Here is a 19,621-nt window from a genome sequence, read left to right on the forward strand (position 1 = left end):
CGAAAATAACGGGGCCATTTAATTAATGGACTTTCTCACGAGCTCGGAATTTTTATTTTTATCTGCTCGATTTGGCAACGATGCCTTAGTTCTGGTCTTTTTTACGGCGGAATTTGATAGAGTTGTTTTTTCAGATAAACCAAACAGTACTTTCGAGCAGCTCCCGCACGCAAATGTATCGCCATAAATATCACCTAGTCACAACATTTTACACGTCTCTACCGGTGTAAATTTAACCTTGGACTCAATCAGTCAGTTTTGAACAAACGAGGGACCTGTCAATTTGTTCATGCTATAAATATATAATGCTTAAACAAACAGGATTTCGTGTCACGACAAAGGTAGACCCTCAGGTCAGCTAAGTTATAACCGCATCCAAAGAAATAAAATGCCATTCCACAGCGCATCTCAGCGCAGTAAGTTCCCGCCACGGTTTTCTGTGTTATTAGCGATGGCAAAACTTCTCCAACTAGGAAAAGTAATGTCAGTAATGAAATCTACACAGTGAACCGAAAAGTAGGCTATATTACCATGCCGAAAATGTTAAACTATGGCAAGTGATTTTACTTTCAGCGTAAATACCGAGACGTCTCTTTCCGTCAAAGGGATGATTTCTTGAAACTGTTTTATCAAAACAAAAATGTATTTTCAAAAGTACGCACATCGGTACCTTTAAGTCCAGATTTCGTGACCGAAATAGCAGCGATGTTCCCTGGTGTTGTCTTGTTTATGTTCCCACAGATAATCGCGACAAGCTATTCTGTTACTGCACAATCTATTGTCTTTTTCAATGCGAAGAAACGTGGCAGCAGAAAAGCTAACCTGCTAATAGGCGAATTTTCCATGCTCTTGTACTCTTTTTGTGGGCGTCGCATCGAAAAGCCGGCCTGTGATGCAATCTCGCAATTCTTCCCAAGGAAGAGGTTATTCAAAAGATATTGTTTTATCAGAGTGACGTTCATTCTGGTTTCTCGTGGTCTTTTCCATTAATTTATGGCCGTTTTGGCTTGTCGTTTCGTTAGCTTTCTTAATTGATTGAATCAATCAGAGATCTACAACTCGAAGAGATGGTCTCTTGGCAAATCAGATGCGCAACCAATTCTTGCTCTAATTTAGTTTGGGTTCCTTGAAATTGTACAAAAACAAAACTTATTATTTAGTCAGAGCACATTTTAAAAGGGAAAAATTCCTGCATTTCGACAAGAGTCTTCAAAATTTGATTTTCCCATCTTCAAATATTACTCTCATCATTTAAAGTTTTTTGGTTAATTTGATTCTGGAAGAATTAAGACTGGCTTTTATTGATCGTTAAATTAAAATCACCACAAGTTTAAATGAGACAGTAAAAATAAAACAATGACTAGTAAATTGTTGAGGTCGCTGAGGTAAATAAAATTTAATCACATACTAACACTGTTAATCGATTGGTCAGGCCGGGTAAATAACATTAAAGCAAGGTCCGAGACTTTTTGTCTCCAAAAAATGTCATCCTTAAAACAACTTGCTCCTTATCTACAGCCGCGTTTTACCTCAAGAATTAAATATTTTATTGGAATGGATGTGTTCATTTGGAGAATGATTTTCCTTCTTATATCATCATCAGCTAGCACATAAATTATAAACGAAGGGAAGAATCCAGAGTAACTTTGATTCTTATAACAAAGCGTGATCACGACTTCTCATCTGTTGGCAGATTTTCCCGATTAACTCATGTAATGTTCTCACAAAATCCTATCGAAACTCTAGAAACTTTAGCTTGTCCGCTTGGAAAGGCATTGTCGCGTGGCCTATTTAAAATAACAGACGTAAAAGACATTTCTTCCCTGTACATACTCGCAGCTTAGAAGCGTAAAACGAATACTTCCTAAAGAAACTATTACTGCTCTATCGACGGGTCACAGAAACAGTTAGTAATTGACTTTATCTTGCGAAAAACTGTCGTTTACAACTTTAGCCTGCGGTTTAAAAAAGTCAGCTCCAGCTCCGTGTCTGCCACGACAGTTAGTTACCTAACTACTAGTAGATACTGGCTGATATACAATTGTGTTGCGCATGAACGCTAACGGCCTACTCAGGTTGATTGACTTAAAATTTTTCAATGATGACACCAAAAGAGGGTGCTCTTTAAAGGCTGGTTTTTACAAGCGACGGAGCAGGAATAGTAATAAGAAGCGCAGAGCGTTACGATCCAGTTAAAATCAAGTCGACGAAGTAGTAAAGTTTCCGAAGCCCTTTATATGACTCCGTCGCTTATGATCTAGTGACAACTAAATTGTCAGACTCGCAAGCAGAAGGGAAGCACTCGAAGGACCTGAGAACTTGCAATGTGATTAGTTAATTCTTCCGCTTCTGCTTGCGACTCCGTCAATCTAGTTTTCATTGGATAATAAGCGACGGAGTCATAATAGAAAGCGTAAGAAAATGGAAACGTACTGATTCTTTCGACTCCGATTCTGCCGAGCTCAGTTATGACTCCGCTTACGACTCCGATTTACGATTTTCGCTAGGTCGTAAAGCGCTGTTACGACTCAGATTACGACTCCGTCGCTAGTAAAAAGCAGCCTTTATCCCTGTGTGAAGTCAAAACTTTGTTCATTTTCTTTTTCAATTTTTAAACCTTGCGGTATAAATTTCATTATAATACTTTTGGAAGACTCGGAGAAAATTTGGTCGAATAAAGGCCAGGCCACGTAAGTGTACTGTACTTACTTCGAGTAAATTCAAAGGCCTACATAGCAAAAGAAAATTACAAAAATTCAATAGAAATATCACTGATAAGCACACAATGATTTTGAGTCTCAATTGAAACTGAAGTTAAGACCACTGATGCATTTGAAGTGCTGTATAGCCATAAATAAAACTTCACAATGAACACTTTGAAATTTGTACAAGCTGATAATGTACCATTGTTAAAACCCTCAAAACTCTCACGGAAAAAAGAAAAGGCTACGTTGTGTAAGCTATTGTTTGTTCGCTTTATCCCTTGAAGAGCCAGTTCAACTGATTAATCCTTAACGATACACTGGGGTAAATTATCGCTCCACAAGAATATTTGCTTATGTTAAACACAGAATTTGCTCTATAGATGAAAACATTTACACAAACTTTTTTCCTTAACTCGCAGAATAAACGTCTTAACTGGCAGACTATCTGCCCGCCCGACCGACAAGCTTCAACGACATCAAGAAATCACTAGAACAATAACAAGTTGATTGTACGTTTATATTGTTGAGTACATAGCCTGCGGTCATGTCATAGCTGATACTCGAGTTTTCTACAGATCTCAAGAGTGGTTTCACCGGACGCCAGTACCATGTTTACAACTACGAAAGTTCAAAACTTCAATCAAGATCTATCGGCGAGCGACAAGAAAAACATAACACGCTAGGTGATATATACCAACCGCTAGGCTAGAAAATCAAAACAAGGAAAGATACTTAGCGGGAGACTAAAGGGCATAAAAGAAACCAATCTACATTGCACACAAAACGCCGGATAAGATCAAACGTGCGCTTAGCTACATATTCACAACGCTTGCAAATCATTTTAAACTAAATCTCGCTTCACGAACACATAAATACATGAAACATTTCGGTTATGTCTTAAGTCAAATTAAGCACAAAGTTTGTAGATAAATTGCCGAGTTTTACGTTACCTGTGAGTTTGAAACTTGTTGAGGAACGATGTTTCCGCTTTACCGAGCGAAGACGGTTGGTTTTAACTCCTCTGAGCGATCGTTCGCGTAGTTCTAATGAGCTTGACGTACTTTGGTCGTGTAGTTTTTAAATGCATCTGTTTAAAGAAACAAATACATGTGAGTCAGTTCTGTAACTCCTGCTCGTCCACATTCCCGTCACGAGGTAATTAACTGCAAATTAATGTGTCACAAGAAATACACGAACAAGGAGCACAAACAAATACAACTTACTTTGACTCCATCAGATCTGAGTTGACTTCTCCTTGTTTTCAGGCTTTTCATTCGAGTTCGAATAATTGGGAAGAAATTTACATTCTTGTTTTGTGTTGTTAAACGGTTCGCGTTAACTTTTAAGTTATCTGAAAGTCAAATCTAAAGCCAGCGAGCGTAAATAGCATTTAAATGCAAATTTTCTTGTCACCCAATGATAACAGACCACATTTGAATAATAGTTAGCTAAACAATATGATTTTTTCTTTTTCGGCAAAATTTTCTTTGCCAGTGAAAATCCACTTTTTAACAGCTGAAATAAATTCTCTACAATTTAACCACTACGAAAAAACATTAAAAAATTCTACCTCAAAGTTGAGCTAATAAATGTATTGCAAATTATCAAACGTTTACACTAGTCAAAACCTTTCACTGGTCACAAGGAAATTGTCAACTAACTTATTAACAAATTCCATACTTGACGAAGCATCTCCTCGGGAACAGCTTTTTCAAAGAATAAAAAGCAGAAGCGTTTGACATAAAAAACACGACTTTGTTTATCTTTGTCCTGAACGATTTATAATCGTCCACACATTGTACAGAAGAAATAATTGAAGTTTGCAATGCGACAAAGTTTAATAGGAGAACTAACGTTAAAGTTCCTCGCCTGCACGCTTGAACCAAAATCGCCCAAGTACTGAAAATGTGTATATAAAAATGCAGAATAAATGCATTTTAAGGACTGATGCTCAGAAAATACAGACGGGGTGTTTCAGAGAACGCGATATAAATAAAATAAATAAATCGACTTTGTTTAAACGAGGTTGCACGTAACAGTCGTGCAACTGACAAACCTGTGGCCCTCGGATTCCCGATCGAATTGGAATTTAGAAGTGTTGGTTTTTGTGGAGAGAGGAAAACCGGAGAACCCGGAGAAAAACCCTTGGAGCAAGGACGAGAACCAACAACAACTGACTTAACCCACATATGACGCCAGGTCCGGGAATCGAACCCGGGCCACATTAGTGGGAAGCGAGCGCTCTCACCACTGCGCTATTCCAGTATATTTTTCGTTCTTTACAGTACCATCAGCAGGGGCGAATCCAGGATGTTGTTTTGGCGGGGGTGCATCACTAAGGACTGGCGTAACTGACTTTATTTTGCAGAATACCAGTTGTTGCGGACCAGTGGGGGGGGGGGGGCGGCGCCCGCGCGCCCCACGCCGAGGAAGGGGGACGCGGAATGGGGACGGGGAGGCGCGAACCAGAGAAGACGGGACCAGGAAGAATGGGAGAGGGGGGCGAGAAGCGCCGGAACCCACCCCCCCAAGGGGGGGGGGGGGGGGGGGGGGGAGGAGGAGACGCTCCATAGAGTACGGGACTGATATAAATTTTCAAGCAACAAAAAAAGATTCATATACTTCATTTGTTAGTTACTTTGCCGCGGCTATTATAGTCTGATAAGTTCTAACAAATCAGCTTGCCGAGTGCCCGGTGAGAAATGACAAATTGACCTCGGAATCGAGATCGATTGTACGGAAACCGATTTGTGTTTAGGCTCGACTTCTGCCCCTCCCTCGCAGCGGTCCGGCTTCGGAGGAGAGCGGACTCCTACCCTGATCAGCAGCTGGCAATCATGCCTAATTTGTGATACTGCTTGGTACTGTTGGGCCAAAAAAAAAATAAGAGCAATAATTATCGCCTTCCTGGACTTTCGTTGTAACGTACGAACTTGTCATCTGGGGCACGGTCGGTCATCAAGCCGTTTCCAATATAGCTACATCCACTGCTAGAGTTCTCCGTTTGTGTAATAGAAAGCCGATTCTAATAGAATTACAGCGTTAAGAGGGCATATAGTAACGGATGCTTTCGAAAACACTTTTGAAGTCAGTAACGGCGATGCTGGTTACAGTAAACACCCACGTGTAAGAACCTACAATTTTCTATCCTTGACAAAACAGGTATCTTGTCAACATCTAAATGGAGGTAGTTATTGGTAATTTGTGGCTAAGAGATTCAATTGCTAAGGAGGAGCCATCAATTTTTTGATTGACGCGCAGAAAAAATTTGAAAAGGTTTGGCCCTATCATTATGCAACATTTATTCATATCTGTATTGCCTTCAAGCGCTCATTCGCAAGGTCCAATAATGACTATTCAACAGTCTATGTGAATCTAATCTTTTCTTTATTTTTAAATACAGTTTGGGATATTCTTTTAAAGATGTTTATGCGACACAAACTTTTATAACCCATTTTGGCGGTATAAGAACCTGCTGAAATTTCCTTGGCTAAACAGGTTCTTATATTTTGAAGGTATTATAATAACAAGTTTCCTTAGCCAGACAGGTTCTTAAACCACTAGGTTCTTACACGGGGGTGTTTACTGTACTGGAATGTCGGGTAAGAAAGTGTCAAGTGGCGGATCAATCTTAGGGTTTCACATAAACTGACTCGCTTACCCTTCGGGAGAACCATAACATTAACAACCTTACTTATGCCCTTTGGCCGCAAAATGTTAGGTTTGGGGAGGAGTAGGTGAGCAGTTTCTCAGTTTGAGTGTCGAAAGTAAATTGCGTTTGCTTTGGTTTTGCATTACTACACTTAGTGATTGGCTTAAAAATCTCGCGCCACTTTCTCAGCCAATCAGAAGTAAAACCAAAACCAATCGCGACTCGCTCGCGCACGTTTTCCCGCGCTCCGTGTCAGCTACATGTATTTGCATCGCGTTTTAATTGGTTCACTGGATTGTCTGTGTCTTTTGTGATTGGCCGGAGTAATTACTTTGGTTTTGGTTTTACGACACTCAATTGAAAACTGCTCTACACTAGAGGACCAGTAGAATTACAAGCTTACGAGAGCTGCTACACTGCTGGGAAGAAACGTTACAATGAACCGATAAAGCAATTCGGAAGAAGCAAAAATGAAGAGATAATGGGGCGTTTACAAAAAAAGACGAAGTACAAAATCATGATATAAACTCCACATTACCTTTTCAAAAAACTTTAATTAAAACAATTCTAAGCTGTATATACATCAGTGACACTATACATCTATTTGACCAACGCTGCGGGCGGGTTAGCGACCAATACCTGAGGAGATGTATTGAAGTCTTCACTGGGATCGCTGGTAAAATCCCTCTTTTAAAACTGCTGACTGTCAGATGTTTCTCTTTGTTGGAGGTTAGTCGGACGTCCACAGTTTGAAAGTGCGATCGAAGGAGCTGGACACAACATACTGTCCATCTGAAGCAAAAGGAGATTTGTTAGTTTTATTGAAGTACAGCGCTGGAGTGGAATGATCGGACATTGTAGCGTTCTAATGATAAAACTTGGTAAAAAAACAGCCGTGTTCTATTGGACAGAAATCCGCGAATCTGATTGGTTATCCTCATCGTTTTTTATTCACTGATTTGGGAACACGATCGCCTGAACGCGTTGCCTCTTAGAAAGGAAAAATATACTTGATTTTTCCCGGGGCTTTTGTATAACTTTAGAAATTGGTAGGATTTTTGGACTGTTAATCCTTGATAGAGTTTGTCCAGAAATCCACAAAACAACAATGTTCTGACTACTCGCCAACTCACGCTATTCATTCTGCGAGCGCTCATAGGTGGCAGCAGACGACCGGTTGCCAGCCTCAAGATTGACTACTCACCCAGTGAAAAACTTGGGCTTCCTCCGTAGTCTGGAGGAGTAGTTAGTGACCACAGTTCTTGTTCTTTGTGAAAACATTCTGATGGGTTCCATTCGCTTAAAATTTACCAATCAAAACCTGGGGACCCGTTTGAGACGAGGAGCCCCCGACTATGGACCTGTAGGTGCTAACATAACATGTTGCCTTCCAGTAACCGCCGTGGCCCAACACCTCCTAGATTCGAGATGCTTTCGGGGGATATAGCAAATACAAAGAGGACACTAACACATTTTCTGATAAATATCTTGATGGTTTTAAAGTTCATGGGTAACCATGAGCAAATTTATAAAACCCATTTGCTAAGCACAGAATACAGACCTGGTGAAACATCGACACAGCTGATCTTCTGTTCATGACCTGTCAGAGTCTTGAGCGGCGCCCATCCTGGGTGAGACCACACCTGGAAATGCAGCAGGGTGTTACTGTTAGCTACCTTTTCTTAAAAAAAAAGTAAGTCACTTATGGGGAAAATGTAAACCATCTTCACTGCAAAAACAAAAAACTACTCACTGCCTTGGCGGAATTAAGATATGGGAGGCAAAATTTAGCCTGGGCACGAGATCGCAAGACAGTGAGGAAGGCAAAGCGGAACGTCACCGAAGAGACAGAGGGAGGAGAAAATATCCTAACTATCGAGGCAGAGCGCATAACTTGGCAATAGAGGCAAAAGAAAAGAATAATCAACTGATATAAAGCCTGGTTTTCACTAGCGATGCAAGCACAAGCGCAAGCAGACACACAAGCATAACAGCTCTTATTTCACCGTGAAAACGGCCTCGACACAAGCACAAGCACAAGGATCCATATTTTTCTTTTTTTGGCTTGTGCTTGCGTTCGGGTTATGCCATGTGAACACGAAACGCCGCATTAGCACAAGGGAAATTTACGTCTGGCCGTGTCTGCCCAATAAAAACACTCGTTCCACATTCCCCCGCGTCTGAGCAATTTAGCCCTGTAACTAAGCATCGTGTTCTTATGCTTGTGCTTATGCTAATGTCGGCGTTCGTTTTCACTTGAAACAAACTACTTATGCTTGCGCTTGGCTTGCGTTGCTAGTGAAAACCAGGTTTAAGCAGACGAGATCCCTGGAGCTAAAACCAGGTAGAAAAAATTCCGCACAAGCGGTTTCGTGAATATTTTAAAATTGAGAATAACGGTAAGTCCGGGCTACCACGGTTACATGGTCTTTCCTATATATATGTCTGTTATTTTGTCATTTGTTGTTGTAAAAGGAAAAGTGCTTCCTGCAGGATCCATCCTTTGACAATAACAACGTCAATTTCTTACTCTAGGCTCTCACCTTAATCGTTGTGTCGTAAGACGCCGAGGTCAGGAAGTCATCTGCAAAACGAAATGAAACGCTTTAGCTGAGATAAAAACATTTATAGAACAGAAATGGCACTTGTCAAGGCAAATATCCAGCACTGGAACGTACAAGCAACACCAAGAGCTCTGCATCTAATTTCTTTTCAAATATCCATACAAAGAAAAAATGTAATAAAAAACATATCGATCACCAACACGTCTTAATATTACAGCGTACACAGCCATTCTCTCCCAGCCAGATGAACTGCATGGATCCATACCGGTAGGGAGAATCTTTATTTTGATAGAAGTGCTCACCGTGAAACTTGACGTGCGATATAAGGTTAGTGTGAGCCGGAATGGTGTACACACTTTGTCTTTTCCTCAAGTCCCAGATCATTATCTTCTGATCTTCACTGCCTGTGGCTATGCGATATCTGAAACACAGACGGTTTTAGGCACAACTTCAACTTCATAACACGAGAATTAGCCTCAAAGTGCACGTACCGTTCAAACGTGAGTCACCATTCTGATTTTGTTTTTCTCCAGCCTAGCCTGCCAACGTTGTTTCAACGGATTTCAACAGTTGCTTCACGCCACCGTAAAACAACCGGTGAAAATCCATCTGCAAGCAGTCTTCAGCCAAATCTCTTTTCTCTCAGGTTACTTGTGTTTTCTCTGAGTCACTTCTCGTTTTTTGCGATATGTTTCGTTTCTTTCAAGTCACATTTCGTTTTTCGCGGGTTGCCAGTCTCGTTTCGTTTGACTCGCTTGTCGTTTTTCCTACTCACCCATCAGGTGCAAAGTCTATTCCAAGGACCTTTTTCAGATGTCCATCCAGGGGCATAATACACTGACCCGTCCTGAGGTCCCACACCAGGCCCCGGCCGTCAAGTCCACTGAAAAAAAAACACGGATTCTTTCCTTCGGCTACTTTTATGTTTTTACAAAAATAAAGTTATTATTACTAAAAAGTTGCAAGAGCTTTTATTTATGCAGTCCTTCAGTTAAAACCATTGCAAAAGAAAAGAAACAACAAACAAAACATCAAAAGACGAATCATACCATGTGGCTGCAAGTGAACCGTCGACCTGAAATGCGATGTTGTACACCTCTCTTGAGTGACCCTCCTATGATAAAAAATATTAATGATAACCCATTAGTGTATGTGTTTATAATAAAAGTAAATAAATAAGAACTTGTCTAATAAAAAAAATTAAAAGAATTCCTTTTACACTTTGACTAGCACTATTCATAAATGCTGCAAATTCTTAGCATTAATTTATAAAAAGAACAACTAACCTGATGAAGAACTTCCTTTAGCTGTTCAAGATCCCACAGTCTCCATGAGTGATCAAAACTACGAAGTCCACATAAATTTATTTATTGATTAATTTTATATTCCAACATAAATAACAGAAATGATGACATTTTCACTGATATACAGGAAACAAAGTACATCAGGCTGGACTCTGGGAGTGAAAGAGTTCGTTTTTCAACTGAGACAGAAAAAAAAACAAAATATACAGTAAAACTCCTTACCAACAAGAGGCTAGAAATCGCCCAGAAGGATGATAAGCTACACGGGATACACGCTTTTCATGTCCCTCTATGTTTGCAAGTGGTGTTTCCCTAGAAAAATTAGTCAAAGATATTGATTATCTTTCCTTCTACAATGGATGTTTCAACTAGTACTTGCATGCTTTTTCCCACCTAACATTAAAACAAATTGCATTGTAGGTACTGTCAGTGGTTTACAAGATTCACTTATACCGGTAGGTTTGATTCTCTGAGTTTCTTGTTTATTTAACTAGTTAGAGTCGAATGAGATGATCAGATTATATCTTTGATATTATAATGTACATTTTTGTTTTGTTGTTGTTGTTTTTTTTTGTCCACTTGTAGCCACGCAGGTGTAACTGATGTAATTGGTTGATCATGAGTTAGACCTGAAGATCCAACCTGAGGGTATGGCATACTGTGCAGGATGCACCCAAGCCACCCCCTTTGTGGCACTGACAACTTGCTCAAGGGTGTTCAGTAGTTGGTGTTATAAGTATAAATATTAAATTTTAAGAAATTAGTTTTTATTTAAGTATTTTTTTAAAAATTTTATTTTTTTGTATTAATTTTTAAAAAATTTTATAATTTTATTATAAAAAATGAAGAATTTTAAGAAAAATGTGTGGTGTGAAAAAAAAAAAAAAAAAAAAAAAAAAAAAAAAAAAATAGTTGGAGAGCAGCGCATAGAACAAAGAGTGCAAAAAAAAGGCATAGTCGACAGACATCTTCTTGCCCTAAACCCTTTGCCTTCAACAAGTAAATAAGCACCTTGGTGATGTAAAATATCAAACAGTTCCTTACATGTTGAGAGACCATAGGAGCACAACACCATCTGCATCACAAGAGGCCATACAAGGCCCAGTTTCATCTAATGACAGTGTGGCTTGAGGGTGAAACACAATTGAACCAACCCGCTCATTGTGACCTGCAACCACACAAGAACTTCATTACTGTATTGCAAACATCATCCTCTGAAAGCATGGTGGTTGGTCATGGCTGGTATGAAGTGCAGGTGAAATGTCACAGGCCTTTCTAAATAATTGGCCAAACTCAAAATTAACTTTGACAAATGGGTGGGAGGTTGTGTGTGTGTGTGTGTGTGTGTGTGTGGGGGGGGGGTATGAGAGTAAACTCAGTTATGAGACATCAAGGGAGGGAAGATGTGGAGGGAAGACTCTTTCTACTTATTAACCTAGTAAAAAAAATAGTTCAGTAGAAAAAAAACTAGTTTAAATAAAAAAAAAAAATTAACTGCAACACATACATGTACACCTTGAATCCTTCAATGTTGGGGGAGGGTCTGATTTCTTTTCAAGGCCTTTTGAAGGTGTGGGGGGGGGGGCAAGAAAGGGATAGGGGCTTACAGGTATTTCAAATCATCAGTCACTGATTTCGTGAACAATAAGTAACCATATTGAAGAGGGCTGGTGTTTAAATAGCTTTTTTGTTATAATTGACTGTAAAATATTTTCTTAAATATGCATTAAGTAGAAGGTTTTACCTCGTAAAACTGCTATTGGCTCACAGTCAGGAATTGACCAAAGTTTACATAATCCACTCCTAATACAGATAAACAAACAAACAAATACTCTTTATCCCCTTTCTTATTCGCAAATAATACGGTACTAAAATAACTTAGAAATTAAAAGAAAAAACAGTCTGTGTTTGCCTTACATATTTATGACAAATACTTTAATTTGCAGACCTCAGCTTAATTCTTCAATAGGGTGCAAAAATTAGGGACAAGAATCAAACTAAAATTGTAGTACCCACCAAGATGCAGTGGCTAACATGTTTGAGTCTGGGGAAAACTGACAAAAGGACAGTGGTCTATCATCACCAATCTGACTGCAAAAGTTGTTCAGACCCTAATAATTCAGGGAAAATATAATAATTAAATACCACATTTCATAATATACATTCTTTATTTAAGATGCAAACTGAAGTTACAAGTAAAAACAAAAAGAAAAAAAAAGGCATCAAGAAAAGGAAGTCACTTCTCCCTTACATGATAGTTTACAACTACATGTATAAATTCTGGACAGCTTGTCAGTAAGTAGTTGTTGTTGTTTTGTTTTTGCAGGCCAAATGTTATCATTGGCAAAAATGATTCTTTATGCATCTTCCTTCTTTTCAGTATACAAAACATTATGTAAACAAACCCGTAGTTTGCGATGTAACTCCTGCATCTTGGCAGCTTTTTCTGGATCAGGTCTTGCTTGCTGGATACGTGCTTGTTTTAATCTTTCACAAGCTCTGTGAAACCAAATGGGAATGAAGATACTCAGAAAAATGGATAAAATTACATTAACTTGACTGACTGACTGACTGACTGACTGACTGACTGACTGACTGACTGACTGACTGACTGACTGACTGACTGACTGACTGACTGACTGACTGACTGACTGACTAACAGTAACAGTAAATCAGTAACAGTAAATCTTTATTGTGCCTTACACTCCAAAGGGAGGTATTGGTCTAGTTACAATAAAGGTGTTATAGCAACTATGCTAACAAATTACTTAATAACAAACAATGAAATTACAATGCAAACGTTTACGGTAATTATTGGACTATTAATTATACAACTATTTATTGATATAACTTTCAATTTAAAATTTCTTTTCTTTTTTGAAACATTAGGAAGATATATTTAGCTATGATTCTAGAGGTAGCATAATTATCTAGTTTAAGAAGGTACTTTATTTTTTCATGATCAGTTAAATCTACAAAGCGAGGATCAGTTTGTGACACGATTGAATGAAGCTCTTTTCTAATATCATTATACCCTTTGCAATACATTAAAAAATGCTGTTCGTCCTCTATGTGGTTTTCCTTACATACCAAGCACTTTCTTTCTTCAACTGGTATGGATGCTCCTGCATTTTCATATTTTCCAGTCTGTATGCGTAGGGAATGTACCCCTAATCTTAGTTTAGTTATTTTTATTGGATGCGCTGGATTTTTAACTGTAGTGAGATACTCTTCTAATTGGTAATCTTTTTTAACTTCTTTGTGAGTGAATTTTTCTCTAGAGCTAACTGACGCGCAATTTCGGACCTTTGACCAATTTTGGAAATAATTTTTTCTTAACCTATGTTTAATTTTAGAGCAAGAATTCGTTGAAAGTTGTGGGGCTGATGTGTCATTATCGGAGAGAATTCCTAATGCTTCATCATCATTTAATAAACTAACAGATTTAGTATGTTTTTTGGCGTAAAGAAATGCATCATTTAATATGGGATTGGTTATCTTATGTTCTAATCTTTGAAAATAGCATAAGATAGATGCTTTAATGTCTATTGCTAAAGGGTATCGACCTAGTTCTGCTCTACATGCTACGTTTTCTGCATACCATGGTACATTTAATGCTTGTTTGCAAAACCGGATGTGAACTTGTTCAATTGTACTTTTATCGAAATGTGTTTTGTATGATAAAAGTTCGGGTCCCCATATTTCACAACCATACAAAAGTATGGGTTTAACCAAAGCATCAAAAAGTTTATTTCGTATCACAATTGTTGATGAATCAATGTTGGATAGAAATCGTTTAATGATGGAAATAACTTTGGTAGCCTTTTTGCTAATTATCTCTCTTGCATAGGTGTAACGACCAGAAGATGTCATTTCTATGCCTAGATATGTTTGTTTGTCGACAATATGTAAAGTTTCATTGTCGTATTTAAAATCTTTTTTGTGTTTGTTCTGACCGTTACCACTAAATATAATGATGTTTGATTTTTTGGTGTTTACTTTTAGCTTCCATTCTTGAGCGTGCTTATGAATAACGTCGAGTGATTGTTTCAATCCTTCTGGAGAATCGCTTAATACTAATAGATCATCTGCGTACATTAGGCAATTAAGTAATTGACTGACTGACTAGATGGATGGATGAATGGACAAACAGCCAGATGGTTTCATGCATTCAGTCAGAAACACAGATGGGTGGACAGTTGGTAGCATGGAAAGACAGACTAACTGGTCGGCTGGTTGAATGTTTGAGTGAATTAAATAAAAAAACTTTCACACTAAAGCTCCCTGAAAATGACATAAACATACCGAGGTAAAGAGTACTTGGCAATCCAGAAACGAGCTATTTTAAGCTCAGGAAAACCTTCATGATACCATACTTCTTCTTCAACTTCCTACAATAACAAGAGCAACAAATGAACAGTTCTAATTTAAAATCATTTGAAAATGTGACTGTTCTTTTTACCATGGGAAGCAAAAATGTTATGTACAGTAGAAAGTGTATAGTGTATAGTGTATATAGTGTATAGTGTCTACATTTCGTGAAAAAAAAAAAAAGCGTGCCAGTGTTGGTGACCATTCAGTGCCAAACAGCAACTGTTAGGGTTACCTGATAATAATAATAATAATAATAATAATAATAATAATAATAATAATAATAATAATAATAATAATAATAAAAGATTTATATAGCGCCATATCCATGGCTCATGGCGCTTTACAGTAAAAGTATTATTAGAAAGTGAAATTTACTTTAAAAAAATTTACATCAGTGATAAAAGGAAATACTAACAAATAAAATAGCTGAGCTGTAAAAATGGAAATAAAACTAAGAATCGTTAAAATCTTTAAATGAAAAACTAACTCATTAACTAACTTAACTAATAATCTGACAAAGATTATAATAAAAAGTAATCAAAATTAATGTAATAATAAATTACATTGTATTTATTATTACATTTTACAGATATTAAATTACTTACTGGTTCATGTTTTGATTTTTCCACCTCTTCCTTTTTGCCAATGGGTACATCTTCACCTTAGTGAGAGAAGAGAAATTCAGGTAAAGTTTTGCATGCATACAATCATAATGTACAAACCTGATCATTTTTTTTTTCATTTCTTACCTAGTTCTGACAAAAGTTTTCTTAATCTGTCTCTTCTTTCTGGGGGACCTTCCCCAAATAGAGCTGCAAAGAAAACATAATAAAGGTTAAGATTTAGACTTATCACAAGTACAGTGTAATGCACCTGATTGTGTATGTTGTGGTTCAATTTTATCCTCGGTTCAAATTTTATTTTCCTTTGTTTTTTTTGGTGTTGTTATGTATGATAATGAGATTAAAACAAAGGAAAATAAAATTTGAACCAAGGATAAAATTGAACCACGACATGTACATTTATTCAGCAATGAGAAATTAAATTATAAATGACCAAAAGAAATAGCGTGTGCTTAACCCAGATACAATTTATAACTGTACTACAAAACATTTGCTTACTTATTGGTTCACCAATCTCCCGGAGTCTTGCTTTAACTGAAGCGTCATCTGTTGGTACAGTGATTGCACGAGCCTAGCAATAAAACATTTCCCCTTGCATTATGTATCTTGTTTATCAGGCACATATACACTATGAACAAACCTTAAACATGTTTAAAAGCTTCTTTACAAAATTCAGTTGTTACAAATTGTTTAACAGGTACATGCACTTAAGTTTTTTTGGGGGGGATTTGACAGTTCCTGTAAGAAAGCAGGTTACTTTTTAGCCCTGTATATAATTACAGTCAAAACCAGTCTAGAAAGCATACAATATATCTACCAATAATGATGTAAAGATTTCACTAATTTTATCAGTAGTTAACTCAATTTTTCTTTCTCATCCCAGACTCCCGACTGACTGACAGTCTGGAGTTGCCTGCATAACGACTTTGAAAAAAAATAAAATACAATTCCATAGAGCGGTTTTCACTTGAGTATCGAGCATTATAGTTAGTCAGCAATTTGCATTTGCTTTGGTTTGCATTACTACGCTTAGTGATTGGTTTAAAAATCTTGTGCCACTTTCTTAGCCAATCAGAACTAAAACCAAAACCAATTGTGACTCATTCACACACGTTTTCCTGTGCTTCATGCCTGCAGCATGTATTTGCTTTGAGTTTTGATAGGTTCACTGGATTGTTTGCGTACTTTGTGGTTGGCCAGAGTAATTACTTTGCTTTTGGCTTAATGGCACTCAGTTGAAAACTGCTCTAACTGTAGTATTTTGTGAAGAACAGGGACATTACATTATAAGTATGGTTACATTAGTAACAAACATATCAAGGTGAAATTACCTTTTTCCTTCTCTCAAATTCTGCTAACAGTTCCTGATGTCTCTCACTGCTGTGGTCTTCAGACAGCTCTAGGTATTCTCCTATTTTTTAGATGAGCATACAAGAACATTTTGTGATCCTTACTCACACGAAAATAAAAAATCCCAATGCAAAAAAAAAAAAATGCAACTGCACATGTCATCTTAGATACAATGTTCCCACAGCCATGCATATAAATGGGTTATTGACCAAGAGTGAGGTCAAGATGGCAGGATATTGGCCAAGTTCTTTATTTCTGTGTTTATGGTATGAGACAAAGTTGAGGTCCATGAATACGCAGGAAAAAAAGAAAGAGGCCAACATCCTGCCATCTTGACCGAACAAGCTTGGTCGACGTAATGGTGCTCCTAAAAATATCTAATTGCCGTAACCATTCATCAGTAGGGTGCCTAAAATGCGTGCAATTCCACAATATATTGGTTTCGGCTACATTGTGTGGTTCCAGAGAATGTCCATACTCCCCCCACAGAAGGGATTGTAAATACCAGAGGGTGGGGTGGGGGCTCAGAGACCAAAAATTTGAAAGAAATGTATAAAGCTTAATTGGAATTTCCAGAGGGGGTGGGGGGTTTTAGGGAAAATCCTTTCTGTGGGTGAGGTATGGATAATTTATGGAACTACACATTAAATCCTATACCAATTGCAGAACATTTTAGAAGGAGCCACCCACGATGTGAGCACAGTTAGACAAAACAAAATAATAAGGAAAATAATGTGAATAAATGTAAACCGTTAAATTGCGAACTTAGCCCACACATCAAATAAATTAAGCGAAGCGTGCGCATTATATCACAAGCACAAGACTTTTTGCACACCTACATAATTACCGGTATAGTGAAATGAAACAGTGCATGAACAGAGAAACTAGGATTTTACTAAAATGATATAAAAACTATTATCAAGCAAAGGATACTTCGATGGATTTTAACGATGAACTGCCGATCTTAACTCTCTTATTGTAGCACCATATTTTTCAATTAATGCGCCGTTGCGTTTGAAGAATTTATTAAATGATTTAAGAAGCAACGCCGATTTGAAGACTTGCTGAAGAAGACGCGAAGAAAGACATCAGAGTCTTTATGTGAAGTCCATCTTGGATGTGCATATCCTGGCATATCTCACCAATTGACATATATAAACATCATAGGCCGGATTGGCTGGAATGTTGCTGTCCATATGAGGGAAATTTACAATATCTAAAATGTGAAGTCATCACTCTTGTCATAGACGCTGGTATGGAAGGGTGTGTTGTTACCTCCATAACTGATTTTAGTGTAGAGATAACACACTTCTGTTGATGATAATGTAGTATCCTTCAGTTCTAGTTCCGACGGGTAGATATCGCTGATAGAAGAGCCGAAATTCTCGTTATTAATGCTGAATAAATCGTCGATACAGTGAAAGGTGTTGCTGAATGTGACGGCCTTTGGCATGTCTTGCTTCATAGTTTTGAGCATGAAATCGTACTTGAAAGTGTGAAGAAACAGATCCGCCAATAAAGGCGCACTGTTAGTGCCCATTGGTATTTGCAGGAAAATCATGCGGGCAATCCTGAACGGGCAAGATAGGCCCATCTTGCCTGTTCGGGTAGCCAATCTTAATGCAGCGTTTACCTCATCTTGCCCGCTCACAAAGCCAGCCAGAAAATAAATAGAGTTATATATCATGGTGGCTCAATATAAATTAGATAGGGCCAGCATGCAAGCTATGATATACTATGATTTTTCGCAACCTGAATACAATGTTTCAGGAAGTAAAGCAAAAGTGCATCTGAAATCAATTCAACGATTGATTCAGTTGTCAAGCTGCAGTTACAATGAAGGCAAACTTAATTATTGTCACTCAATAGTCACACAAACATGTACACAGAGCAAAGTTCAAACGAAACTGACTGCACCTTTGCTTTGGCAGAGAGCACGGTGGCATGGCCAGGCGAGGGAGCACGATTCCAGACTTACAGTATAGAATTGTAAGGGTTACTGTGATCCCTAGCTCATCTATGGGCAAGATTTCCGCACAGGACCCTACCTTAATTATGCATACAATTTTCTGACTGATTCGTTCTTTTCATGATTGCTGTTTATGTATAGTGATAGTATGAAATAGTTGCATACATAATTAATGTAGGGTCCTGTGCGGAAATCTTTCCCATCTATGACCTCCAGTATTATTATTAACCACTTACCAACGGTGATATTTATATTCCCCGCTCTAATTCCAGCAAGAACAGCCGCCGACACTCCGATGTCTTCGCCTTCTTGCTCATCATCTTCCTCCTTGTCGTCGTTATCATTGGAAGGCCCAGCCGCCAAACGCTCTCTTTCTACAGCTTCAAGACTGCCAAACACAATCCTTTGTTTTTTAACCAGCGGAGCACCATCTTCATCGTCAGACATTGTTAGTTTTCAAAAAGAAATTGTCATAATTTTTGTATCAGTGCACGAGGGTCACGGTTTGTACTTGGTGTAAGACTAGGGGTAATGTCCCGAGCCATAATTTTTAGGGTAGTCTTACACGAAGTACTGGCCAAGCGCCAGAGGAAGCATTGCTCGGCAGCCACGCCAGCCACCTTGGTAGCCGAGCCTTCATGTTATTATGAGTAAGGATGGGCCGATACAGGTTTTTCAAAACGATACGATATCGATACGATATTTGCTTTTTTTCTCGATATCGATTTCGATATCGATATTATTACGTCATTTCCGTCCTGACGTCATTGTTATGTCACGTGATTTGTCTAAGAATTCAAAAAACAGTCCTGGCATTACAGATGTTAGAACGAATGTTGATTTTTGGTCTTTTTGTTTCACTGTTGCATCAGCAATGTGTGGACCCTGGTGTGGACATCAAGTCAAGCAAGAAAAATTCAAATACTGACAAGAGTCGTAATGCTGTGCGCAGCTAGATAGTCCCTTTTTAATTTTAAAATTAATTTAATACTTATTTATTAATGAATTTTTCGTTCTGTATATATTTTTACATTTGTAATTTATTTTCTCGGCATATTAGCATATGTTTTGCTAGGGGCC

The 19,621-nt window shown here is 38.1% G+C and overlaps 2 protein-coding genes across 4 annotated transcripts in view; both read right to left on the reverse strand.

The window, feature by feature from the left end:
• LOC144629442 (voltage-dependent L-type calcium channel subunit alpha-1D-like) overlaps positions 1-4,456 on the reverse strand; it is a 54,975-nt gene extending 50,519 nt beyond the window's left edge. Inside the window, exons 1-2 of one of the 3 annotated variants that reach the window (XM_078487650.1) lie at positions 3,929-4,441; positions 3,656-3,792 (exon numbers count right to left, since the gene is read on the reverse strand). The gene's annotated coding sequence lies outside the window, so the exon portion shown is untranslated. Of the gene's footprint in view, positions 1-3,655 lie in introns of all 3 variants that reach the window. The other 2 variants (XM_078487662.1, XM_078487669.1) reach the window with 2 other exon arrangements.
• Positions 4,457-6,891: 2,435 nt separating this feature from the next.
• Positions 6,892-19,049, reverse strand: LOC144629507 (U4/U6 small nuclear ribonucleoprotein Prp4-like). Its single transcript, XM_078487740.1, has 18 exons — positions 18,778-19,049; positions 16,554-16,633; positions 15,721-15,793; positions 15,349-15,411; positions 15,205-15,260; positions 14,531-14,616; positions 12,631-12,724; positions 12,242-12,336; positions 11,970-12,028; positions 11,270-11,393; positions 10,448-10,537; positions 10,208-10,265; positions 9,971-10,035; positions 9,697-9,804; positions 9,224-9,342; positions 8,901-8,941; positions 7,919-8,000; positions 6,892-7,149 (listed from the first exon to the last, which is right to left on the reverse strand). The coding sequence occupies exons 1-18, from the start codon at positions 18,986-18,988 to the stop codon at positions 7,088-7,090; spliced, it is 1,566 nt and encodes a 521-aa protein (XP_078343866.1). The 5' UTR covers positions 18,989-19,049; the 3' UTR covers positions 6,892-7,087.
• Between the last annotated feature and the right edge of the window lie 572 nt (positions 19,050-19,621).

The sequence above is a fragment of the Oculina patagonica genome, chromosome 1, assembly GCF_052425735.1.
Source record: "Oculina patagonica isolate OP01 chromosome 1, crgOcupat, whole genome shotgun sequence".
In the NCBI taxonomy this organism is placed as follows: domain Eukaryota; kingdom Metazoa; phylum Cnidaria; class Anthozoa; order Scleractinia; family Oculinidae; genus Oculina; species Oculina patagonica.